The following is a 12,639-nucleotide window of genomic DNA, read 5'->3' as shown; positions in this document are numbered from 1 at the left end:
ACACTTGTTATTCTCTTCCATCTGTCCATCCCTCTATAAATCTCCCTACCCTTCCTTCCATGGTTTTCTCCCCCAAATCATCTGTCCATTCATCCATTCACTCATTCACCATCATTCTATTAAGCCATGTATCATTTGGTTCGACCAACCGTTCTATTAATCCATCCCTCTATCATCCATCTAGGCGTCCTTCCCGAATCCATCCATCTGTCCATTAATCCACTCTTCCACCATGTTGTTTTTAACCCAACCATCTAGCGATTGATTCTTTTTAACCATTCCTAACAGGTTTTTTTTTTTTTTTTTAACCCTCCATCCATCCATCTTCACATTCCTTGTTTTCAACACATGAGATCATCAGTGACTAAACAAAAAATCGACCTCTGATCATTAGAACTGTGTGTGTGTGTGTGTGTGTGTGTGTGTGTGTGTGTGTATCTCTGACATGAGCATTCTTTCTGATCCTGATTAAAAAGTTTGTGTGTGTGTGTGTGTGTGTGTGTGTGTGTGTGTGTGTGTGTGTGTGTGTGTGTTCAAATCGTTCTGTTGCCTTCATGTCCAATAAGAAGATTGAGTTTACAAGATCACCAGAGCATCTGTCCTCAGGCAACGTCAAAGCTTGACGGCGACCACACAGACTCCGGCTCGACCCAAGCACAACGGCGCCACCTACATCACACACACACACACACACACACACACACACACACACACACACACACACACACACACACACACACACACACACAGTTTTCAAACAGGCTTAAATACAAACAGAAGAACACACCTGACAGACAGACAGTGAGTGAGACAGACATACAGAGAGATGGACCAGATAGACAGTGAGACAAACAGACATACAGACAGACCTGACAGATTGAAAGACGGATCTAACAAACAGGTAGTGGGACAAATCACAAAAACAGTGAAACAGACTGTAAGACAGTTCTAACAGACTAAAAAGTCAGACAGATTGTGAGACAGACCAGACGGTCAGACAGAATGTGAGACAGACCAGACAAATCAGAGAGACAGACCTTATTGTAAATTTGTTCAGTACTTCATGCAATTGTTATTTATATATATATATATATTTATATTTAATTTATTTTATAGTATTATTTATTAAAGAACAGAGTGAAGTATTACGTACAAAAATATTGCTTTTCATCGTTTTTTTCCCCCTTTAGCCCCGCCTCAAATCTCTAATTTGCGAGCCAGAAGACATGCAGAGGCACAAGCGTCTTGACATTTCCAGGACATGACTGTATCTTGCTCAGGTACTACTTCATGCAATTATAAAACCTGGTCTGTCTCACCAATTTTCTCTCTTTATCAAGCCTTAAAGCAGAAGCGTGTGTCTGTGTGTGTGTGTGTGTGTGTGTGTGTGTGTGTGTGTGAGGTGCAAAAATGTGTTTTTCTTCTTGACTTTTCTTCAGCACACAGTTTGCATTCTTACTCTGTAATCACTGTGCCGATGCAATAATAGAAAGGTGACACTATTAACAGCAGGTCAGTTCATCACACACACACACACACACACACACACACACACACACACACACACACACACACACACACACACACACACACACACACACACACACACACACACACACACACACACACACACACACAGACAGACAATTGAAAATTGGTGAAACAGACCAGACAGTGAGACTGAACAATAGAGAAACAGAGACACAGACAGAGAGACACAGTGAGACAGAGAGACGGATAAGCAGACAGACAGACAGGCAGTCAGAAAGACAGACAGACAGACAGACAGACAGACAGACAGACAGACAGACAGAGCTCGCTCGAGAGAGAAAGACAGTCAGACAGGGAGAAAGCAAGACAGACAGAAAGAGAGAGAGAGAGAGAGAGAGAGAGAGAGAGAGAGAGAGAGAGAGAGAGAGAGAGAGAGACAGACAGATGGGCAAAGAGACAGACAAAGGGACAGAAAGACAAAAAGACAGACCTGAGTCCACTCATTGGTCTGCGGGTCGTACGCCTCCACAGTGTTGAGATAGACCTGTCCATCGTATCCTCCCACAGCGTACAGTCGGTCCCCGAGTAAACAGACCCCCACAGCGTCCCTGCTGACGCTCATCGGAGCCACAGCCGTCCACGTGTCTGTCTTCGGATCAAACCTGCAAAAGAGGCGGCGCTTCAGTCACATCAGAAATAAGCAACATTTTCTACATATGTGAATCTTAGACAAACCAGAGAATCCACTTCTCCAACACACACACACACACACACACACACACACACACACACACACACACACACACACACCATTTCTAATATATCTCATGCACACAATACGTTATGCAGGTCCCAGGACACGTGGAATGAAATATTAAATAACAGCATTTCTGCCACCTGCGTGACCTTTGACCCCTCACCTCTCGACGCAGTCGGACAGACGGGAAGCGAGACTGGACGCCGGGGCGTCGTGGCCCCCGATGGCGTACAGGAAGCCGTTCCAGGTTGCCACGCCAACGCCGCCTCTGCGCTTGGCCATGGGAGAGCATGCGCTCCATTTATTAGTGTGAGGATCGAAACACTCGACTGACTTCAGACACGAGCTTCCATCCCTTCCTCCTACTGCATACAGCCTACAGAGAGAGAGAGAGAGGGAGAGGGAGAGGGAGAGAGAGAGAGAGAGAGAAAGAGAGGGAGAGAGAGAGAGAGAGAGAGAGAGGGAGGGAAGGGGGACATTGACAGATTAAAAGAGAAAAGTAGGAGAAGACAGAGTGAGATGAAGAGAAAAAAATAGACATTTTGTGATTATGTGTTCTTATCTGGAATTTTCCTTCTGTGTATGTGTGTGTGTGTGTGTGTGTGTGTGTGTGTGTGTGTGTGTGTGTATGTGTGTGAGAACACACTTGCTGTTAAGCACGGCCACGCCCACTGTGCTCCGGGGAGTGGCCATGGATGCAACAAAGCTCCACTGGCGGGCCTGAGGGTCCCAGCGCTCCACTGTGCTCAGGTAACTCCAACCATCATGACCTCCTACTGCATACATGGGTCCTTCTAACACTGCTACACCTACACACACACACACACACACACACACACACACACACACACACACACACACCAGAAAATATACTATATAAATGTATAATTACAACCACAAAAAAGTTTCTATACATCCAGACACACGACCCACATTAACATGAACCCTAGCGTCCTGTCACACACACACACACACACACACACACACACACACACACACACACACACACACACACACACACACACACACACACAGGTCATGGTTTTACCCAGTCCATGGCGGTGTGTGGCCATTGGAGGCATGACGCTCCACGTGTTGCTGCGCGGGTTGTAACACTCAACCGTGTTGAGGGTCTTAAGGCCGTCACGGCCGCCCACCACGTACAGCCGCTGCTCGATGACGGCGACACCGAACTGCAGTCTCCGCCCACTCAACGCGCCCACCTGCCGCCACGTGTCCCTTCGCACGCAGTACTGCTCCATGCTCGTCGCTCCTGGAGAGAAAGCGCGTCTAGACTGAAGTGTCCAGACACAGTGCTGATGTTTCTGCTAAACAATAATAAAAGGTTTACCCTTGGTGGCGTCCATGCCCCCGACCGCGAACAGCGTCCCCACGGTGGCCTTCCTCGGACGCGTCCTGGGGCTCTGCAGCAGCGGCCGGCGCTCGGGGAGCAGGTGGTACTTCATGGCCTCCATGACCAAACGCTGGCACTCGACGCTGTCTCTCAGTAGTACGTTGGCCTCCATGTCTGCTAGGAACTATAAACACACACACACACACACACACAACATGCAGTTACTCATAAACCCTGAGCAGCCGTATAAGTCTTCGTTTCACACACCGTCATGATCCAGCAGATGGGAGACGTTTTAATGAGACAAGCCGCGGCTCCGTGTTCTAATCTCACAGTAATGAAGTCTAATCCCCACCCACAGAGACGGTCCGTTAACACACACACACACATACAGACACACACACACACACGCACAAACTTCTTGGCCAAAAAATTCATCAAACCCTGGCAGGATTCCGCTCCTGAAGCTCCGCCCCCAGCACCACTTCACACTCATAAGATTGTCACAGGAGTGACTGCGAGATTGATAGACGTGTGAGTGATTAACAAATAAATAGATGAAAGGATGGATAGATTAATGAATGGATGGACGGTCTAGTGCCAAGCTTTTTTTTTGTTTGATGGATGGATGGATGGATGGATGGATGGATGGATGGATGGATGGATGGATGGATGGATGGATGGATGGATGGATGGATGGATGGATGGATGGATGGATGGATGGGAAGGTGATAGTCAGACTGGGCTGTGATGGCTGGATGGATGGATGGATGGATGGGAAAGTGATAGTCAAACTGGGCTATGTGACGGCTGGATGGATGGATGGATGGTTGGAAAAGTGATAGTCAGACTGGGTTATGTGATGGCTGGATGGATGGCTGGATGGATGGATGGATTGATGGAAAAGTGATAGTCAGACTGGGCTATGTGACGGCTGGATGGATGGATGAATGTGAAAGTGATAGACTGGGCTATGTGATGGCTGGATGGATGAATGGATGATGGGATGAATTGATGGATGGATGGATGGATGGATGGATGGATGGATGGATGGATGGATGGATGGATGACATCGTGACACTTGAACTGAAAGAAATCCACCAAGAAGGAGTACATCGATCTGAGTAAGTCCAGGCACCACAATCTCTAAAGATGACAACAGGCTGGCAGCAAAAAGAGTGGGAGAGTGGAGAGAGAGAGATATGTTTTAGTCACTCTTCCCCTGTGGGTGGTTCTTTTTCTTACACTTTTTAAAATAACTACAGTGGGTAAAGTAGTTATTAAAAAGAGAACTACGGTAAAATATTCGACAGCACATTTCAGAAACTATAAGCACAGAGCACCGCGGTAACTTTTTCAGATTTCCATCTTTTTGCGTCTTGTTTAAATGCACCATCTCTAAACTGCAGTGTTATTAAATCCATCAGGTACATAACCCTAGCTCAAGCCACACCGTCGTTCCTCAGCTATCCCTCCATCCATCTTCGCTTTCATTCCCATTCATCCTGTCATCCATCACAGCCACCCACTCTTACTTTCCTCCTATTTCCTTTATTATTTCTTCTTCTTCTTCTTTTTAAATTCCAACATGTTTTTGGTGTTAAGCCGCACCGCTGTGGAGATCTGTGGAAGGGATCTATCTAATATCATATTTCATCAGGAAGAAGGCAGATCCGGCCCGGGGACTGAGAGAAATCCGTTCCAGGAGCAGGATGAAAGAGACTGCAATTTCCATTTAGATTAGACAGAACGGCTGTAGCGAATCAATGCCTCTTTGGAAAACAAATTTAAATATTGTCTCTGCTTCTTCCCGTCTCGATCACAATCTGCAGCCGAACAACTTTTACAGGACAGAAAGACAGAAAAAAGATGAAGGTGAAGGAAATGTGTAAGATAAAATATGTGCTGGCAGGAAAGAGAAGTTGATTAGAGATTGCGGTGTGGGATGGATGGATGGATGGATGGATGGATGGATGGATGGATGGATGGATGGATGGATGGATGGATGGATGGATGGATGGATGGATGGATGGATGGATGGATGGATGGATGGATGGATGGAGGGAGAGATAAATGGATGGATAGATGGATGGATAGATGGATGGATGGATCAGTGATGGGCAGGCTAAGCTATGTGACGGATGGATGGATGGATGGATGGATCAGTGATGGGCAGGCTGAGCTATGTGAGGAATGGATGGATGGATGGATCAAGAAAGAGATGAATGGATGGATGGATCAAGGAAGAGAAGGATGGATGGATCAAGGGAGAGATAAATGGATGGATGGATGGATGGATGGATGGATGGATGGATGGATGGATGGATGGATCAGTGATGGACAGGCTGAGCTATGTGAGGGATGAATGGATGGATGGATCAGTGATGGACAGGCTGAGCTATGTGAGGGATGGATGGGTGGATGGATGGATGGATCAAGAGAGAGATGAATTATTGGATCAAGGAAGAGATGGATGGATCAGTAATGGACAGGCTGAGCTATGTGAGGGATGGATGGATGAAAGGATGGATGGATCAGTGATGGACAGGCTGAGCTATGTGAGGGATGGATGGATGGATGAAAGGATGGATGGATCAGTGATGGACAGGCTGAGCTATGTGAGGGATGGATGGATGAATGGATTGATGGATCAAGAGAGAGATGGATTATTGGATCAAGGAAGAGATTGGATGGATCAGTAATGGACAGGCTGAGCTATGTGAGGGATGGATGGATGGATGGATGAAAGGATGGATGGATGGATCAGTGATAGGCAGGCTGAGCTATCTGAGGGATGGATGGATGGGTGGATGGATAGATGGATGGATGGATGGATGCAGTCATACAATTTTTACAGGACAGAAAGGCAGATGAGAGACGGAGGTGAGAGATTGCGCGAGATGAAATGCACTGGCAGGAAAGAGAAGATGATTAGAGAGAAAATAACACCAGGAGCATCATTACGACAAGAATCTGAGAAACGGGGCCTCAGAGGTGTAGAACAAAGTGTAGAAGCCTGAAAAAGCTTGAACTAGACAAACAAAAATAAGTTAGCAAGAGAAAGTCATTTATTTTAATAGGCACATTCCCATAAGGCCTCACTGCAGTGTGTGTGTGTTTGTGTGTATGTGTGTGTGTGGTGCGGCGGGTAGATGAATCCACAGAGCAGAAGTTGATGCTCGAGGCGGTTTGTGTGTGTGTGGGAGTGTGTGTATAAATAAAAAGAGCGTGAAGAGAAACATCCTCTCTCAGTAAACCCAGACCCTCTCCTGATTCTGGCATCACACAGACTTCAGTGAGCTCCTGCACGGAGATACAAGCTGCAAATTACACGCCAAAACAAGACCTGTGTATAATGCATGAGTCTGACTGAAGTGGGGGAGGGGGGAACTGGTGAGCAGATCAACACCAGAAGTGATATGATGGAGCGAGTGACTGATGGAGTGCTTTGGTCATGTGGTGACTGGAACATTGGTGATTGATGGAAATTCATGGTGTGACATTTCGGAATGATGAATGAATGGATGGGACTATAATCAGATTTGTCCTTGTAAGTGATGGATGGATGAATGGAACACAAATTGAAGGACACCATATTTGGTCTATTGGATGGATGGATGGATGGATGGATGGATGGATGGATGGATGGATGGATGGATGGATGGATGGATGGATGGATGGATGGATGGAAAGATCAAGGGATGAATGGAAAGATCAAGGGATGAATGGATGGATGGATGGAACACAAATTGAAGGACAACATATTTGGTCTATTGGATGGATGGATGGATGGATGGATGGATGGATGGATGGATGGATGGATGGATGGATCGATCGATCAAGGGATGGATGGATGGATGGAACACAAATTCAAGGACAACATATTTGGTCTATTGGATGGATGGATGGATAGATGGATGGATGAATGGATGAATCACAAGTTGAAGGACAAAATATTTAGTCTATTGGATGGATGGATGGATGGATGGATGGATGGATGGATGGATGGATGGATGGATGGATGGATGGATGGATGGATGGATGGATAGATAGATAGATAGATAGATAGATAGATAGATAGATAGATAGATAGATAGATAGATAGATCAAGGGATAGATAAATGGATGGATGGATGGATGGATGGAAGGAACCACTGGCTCAATGTAAGGGAAAGAAGTTTCTTTTCTAGCAGGTGGGTATTTGTTATGGACAGAGAGATAGACGAACTGGTTAAAAGACAGACGAGTCTGTAAATAATGAATAGATGGATGGACAGATGGATAAACGAATGCATCCATGTCCTATACGCAGATAAGAAAGCGTGAGCTGTGGACTGCAGACTGACCTGGGGTTTGAGCAGAGGCAGGCGGACGTGTTGAAGCAGTGAAGGCAGCTGTGCTTGGCGGCTGGCAGGATCGTAGCGTACCCAGCTGAGCAGCGCCGACACCACCGTCTCCTCGTCCGGAACGTTCATATCATCTGAAACCAGGAGCTTCTCCACCTCACACGCTGGGAGCAACAGAAACTCCTGATTCTTCATCACACCCAGGAAGTGTTCCTGAAGAGAAAGAAATGCCTGAGGTCAGACGTTACAGAGATACGCGGTAAACTGGTCAGCGTGTTTTCTCTAGAATACACGTCACCTGTGAGCTCGAAATTAATAATACATGCAAGTGATGGATGGATGGATGGATGGATGGATGGATGGATGGATGGATGAAATTATTTAGTCTATGTGAGGAATATATGGATGGATGGATGGATGGATGGAGATACTGTGTTAGATTCTATTTTTGTACTAAAGAGTTATTTTATAATCTCGGAATTGTTTCTTAAATTTAGCCAAATGACAGGAATGAGAGAGAGAGAGAGAGAGAGAGAGAGAGAGAGAGAGAGAGAGAGAGAGAGAGAGAGAGAGAGAGAACTTAAAGACTCTAAAGCAGTAGAAATGGAACATCGGATAGAAATTGAGGCAGGATTTCCGGATGGTCTCCATGACAACTCTCCAGCTGTAACCATAGGCGAGCTATTATGGGATGGGATTTTGGGAGCAAGCGATCCTCAGGGACGGAGACACATGAGACGAGGGGACACAGACCCCAGGGTTTCTCCAGGGGAACAGCAGTGTGACCAATTAAACACACACACACTTTTCTTTGCACAGTGTGTGTGTGTGTGTGTGTGTGTGTATAGGGGAAGTGTTTGGGTATAATTAACCACGGAGGAGGATAAATTCTTCAGGAAGTGGACGGGGCACAGAGGAAAATAGTATGAAAGTAACACACACACAGACACTCAGACAAACACACACACACACACTCCCTTCGCGTCAATAAAGTCTACTGCTGCGGAATAGTTTCCCACAGAGTACAGTGTCGTAAAAAAGAAAAAGGATCGATAATAAAAATAAAACTCTTTTCACTTAAACTCACTGCTGCTATGGTACGCGCGCGCGCGTGTGTGTGTGTGTGTGTGTGTGTGTGTAAACGTAAGTGTACCATGGTGTAGTTCTGAGCCACTTTGTGCAGGTCCTGGCAGCCCTGGGCGTCTGCAAACGAGCGGATTCCCAGACAGTTGGATGGATGGAGCTGCTTCATCAGGTAGCTACAGCAGGCCTGAACCACAGCCGAGAGCTGCAGCAAACACGCCGCCGAGAGCAGAGACTCGATCGTGTCCTCTCTCAACTCCAACCGCCCTGAGAGAGAGAGAGGGAGAGAGAGAGAGGGAGTAGAGGGAGAGGGAGAGAGACAGAGTGAAGAGAGAGAGAGGGAGAGAGAGAGAGAGAGAGAGAGAGAGAGAGAGAGAGAGAGGGAGAGGGAGAGACAGAGTGAAGAGAGAGAGAGGGAGAGACAGAGTGAAGAGAGAGAGAGGGAGGGAGAGAGAGAGAGAGAGAGGGAGAGAGAGAGAGGGAGAGACAGAGTGAAGAGAGAGAGAGGGAGAGACAGAGTGAAGAGAGAGAGAGGGAGAGAGAGAGAGAGAGAGAGGGAGAGAGAGAGAGGGAGAGACAGAGTGAAGAGAGAGAGAGGGAGAGACAGAGTAAAGAGAGAGAGAGGGAGAGAGAGAGAGAGAGAGAGAGAGAGAGAGAGGGAGAGACAGAGCGAAGAGAGAGAGAGGGAGAGACAGAGTAAAGAGAGAGAGAGGGAGAGAGAGAGAGAGAGAGAGAGAGAAAGAGAGGGAGAGACAGAGTGAGAGACAGAGTGAAGAGAGAGAGAGAGAGAGAGAGAGAGAGAGAGAGAGAGAGAGAGAGGGTGAAGGGAGAGAGAGAGAGAGAGAGAGAGAAAGTCAGTGCTTTTCAATGATGCAATAATCAGTACAGTTTCCAGTCTGCAGATTTTAGAAAACTCCTGTACCTGTGTATGCATACTGCACCAAAACCCATAATGCATCTGGGTCCACTTCCTCCATCTTCACCTCCTCCTGTTTGGCTTCCCGGACATCACTGGTGAACATGGCTGCAAAGTAATCTGACACAGAGGACAAGACTAACCTACAAGGAGAGAGAGAGAGAGAGAGAGAGAGAGAGAGAGAGAGAGAGAGAGAGAGAGAGAGAGAGAGAGAGAGAGAGAGAGAGAGAGAGAGAGAGAGAGATTTATCATTCACCTGTTTTTAATATAATTAAAGAACACACACACACACACACACACACACACACACAGACATTTTCCATCAGACTTTTCCAGACTCAAATACACAGAACTCAAGATTTTTAAGATCTGGAATAATGATAAATATTAATTTGAAAAGCGAATAGGGCAATTCTCATTTTTCAATACTCAGTGTTCTTTTTTTTCTATCCAGACCTGGAAATCTCCCAAATCAAGTTCCATACGGTTCCAAAATGCATAGGGACCCTGATAGAAGCCCCGCCTTTTTATTGGAACACAATTCCAATGTCAGAATTCAGATATAATCACACACACACACACACACACACACACACACACACACACACACACACACACAGTTTCCAGCTTCAAATCTATTAATCTGATGAGTTCAGACAGAACAATTATTAATGATTGCGGTTTTAAAAAAAAACACAGTTGCACGGATGTGTGTGTGTGTGTGTGTGTGTGTGTGTGTGTGTGTGTGTGTGTGTGTGTGTGTCAGCAGATGATATATTGCATGTGTCCATGGTTCTGTTCTGTTGTCCTGAGTGCTGAAATGAAGCTGGAGAGAGACGGCTTTGTATTGAAACTGCATTAAGAGTGTAATAAATCAGTCAATAGCTCAGTAATGGGAACCACAATCCAGCTGTTCCAGACGTTTCATTATTAATTCATCCATCCATTCATTTATCCGTTCCTCCATCCACTGCACGGTGGAATAACACAATCCACTGTAGTGTCGTAGCAGTTTACAATACACGAGTGAGTGCACATCCGTTCATATTTTCATACATTAATCCATCCCTCTATACATCCATTTGTCTATCTACACCTCCATCCCTCCATCCACTGCACAATAGAATAACACAATCCACAATAGTGTCATACGAGTCTATAATACATAAGTATACTCATCCCTCCATCCATCTATTTATCTATCCATCGATTTGTCCATATATCCCTCCATCCACTGCATACTAGAATATCAATATAAGTTTCTATATTATATAAGAACATCCATCCATCCATCCGTCCACCCCTCCATCCATCGCTCCAGCTATCGCAAACTGGAAATACACTGCAATTCACTGCACTGTGTTATAAAAGTCTATACAACACTATAACATCCATCACACACACACTAGCATAACACAATCCACTCTAGTGTGTCATAACAGTCTATAAAACACATGACTAAATCCCTTCCTCCATCATCCCTCTATCCTCCCACTGCACACCAGAATAACACAAGTCCCTCTAGTGCATCATAACAGTCTATAATGCACAAATACAAAACCAAAAATAATGTAATGTAACCAAATGTACATCTCATGTTCCTGGGATAAGTATTGACTTTTTTCTCGTGCATGATGCAGCATGGAGTTTAGACTGTAGGGACCGCATTTCAGACTGTTCACTGCATCCAGAAGATTTTACAGAAATGTATTATTAGCAACGATTAAATGATTAGGATCAAATAAATCCTAAATTCGGCTCGAATGTGTTTTTATTTGTAAAAAAATATTTATTTTAGAGTGACACATTAAGGTTTTCACGAAATATTGCTTTTTTTATATATATAAAATATATATATATATATATATATATATATATATATATATATATATATATATATATATATATATATAAATAAACCATTAGTGCTGCCAAAATTAACAGGTTGATAATTTATTTTAACGGCACTAATTTTAACGCGCATCTTTTTTTGACTTTTTTATTAAAAATATAAATAAATATCTAAGAGGTGAAATTCAAACCTTCCTTTACTCAGATGTTTACATGAAAAAGGTTTTTCGCTCGCTCAACATTTGTTTTACTGTCTCGAATCGGGCACCAGAATCCGCCATGGTGCGCACATCCGTCATTTAAAACCGTCCGTGTGGAAACATGGCAACGGTTCCGTTTTGGTGTCCTGATGATTCACGTGATTTTAAAACGTTTACAAGAATATTTAGTCTGTAATAATAAACATATATTTGATTTTTACATTACATTTGCATATCATTTGCATACATTTGCATATGTGTCCATACCTATGTTGATTAGAGTTTTAAAAACGTAAAAAGCATTAATGTAAGGTCATATAGAACAAAGAAAAATGTGCGATTAGGTTGTAATAAATTGTGAGTGAACTCACGACCATCATGCGATTAATCGCGATTAAATATTTGTGTGTGTGTGTGTGTGTGCGCAAGTAAACCCCATAAACACCTTTCTACATTCTCAGAACAGGCCCATAACTGTAAATATTTGAGCGATGGAATGATTGATAAAAACGCATGGTAGATGTGCAGGCCTGTGTACAGTAATCCAGTGATCCAGTGGATCATCTCAGGCTGAAGAAGGAAAAACGAAGGCGTTTAACCGAAGCGCTGTTTAATGAAGTAACAGCTTCTGACTGGCGAGA

The 12,639-nt window shown here is 44.6% G+C and overlaps 1 protein-coding gene across 3 annotated transcripts in view; it reads right to left on the bottom strand.

The window, feature by feature from the left end:
- Positions 1-475: 475 nt before the first annotated feature.
- klhl5 (kelch-like family member 5) overlaps positions 476-12,639 on the bottom strand; it is a 26,666-nt gene continuing 14,502 nt past the window's right edge. For 2 of the 3 annotated variants that reach the window (XM_083532852.1, XM_083532851.1), the window contains exons 3-11: positions 9,954-10,090; positions 9,102-9,298; positions 7,949-8,161; positions 3,600-3,786; positions 3,297-3,521; positions 2,895-3,057; positions 2,412-2,624; positions 1,982-2,153; positions 476-669 (exon numbers count right to left, since the gene is read on the bottom strand). In XM_083532852.1, the coding sequence (XP_083388978.1) occupies positions 613-669; positions 1,982-2,153; positions 2,412-2,624; positions 2,895-3,057; positions 3,297-3,521; positions 3,600-3,786; positions 7,949-8,161; positions 9,102-9,298; positions 9,954-10,090 (1,564 nt within the window). In that variant the 3' untranslated portion in view covers positions 476-612. Of the gene's footprint in view, positions 670-1,981; positions 2,154-2,411; positions 2,625-2,894; positions 3,058-3,281; positions 3,522-3,599; positions 3,787-7,948; positions 8,162-9,101; positions 9,299-9,953; positions 10,091-12,639 lie in introns of all 3 variants that reach the window. The other variant, XM_083532850.1, reaches the window with a different exon arrangement.

The sequence above is a fragment of the Silurus aristotelis genome (genome assembly GCF_946808225.1).
Source record: "Silurus aristotelis genome assembly, chromosome: 27".
NCBI classification, from domain to species: domain Eukaryota; kingdom Metazoa; phylum Chordata; class Actinopteri; order Siluriformes; family Siluridae; genus Silurus; species Silurus aristotelis.
This window is presented reverse-complemented; position numbering and strand designations above follow the sequence as displayed.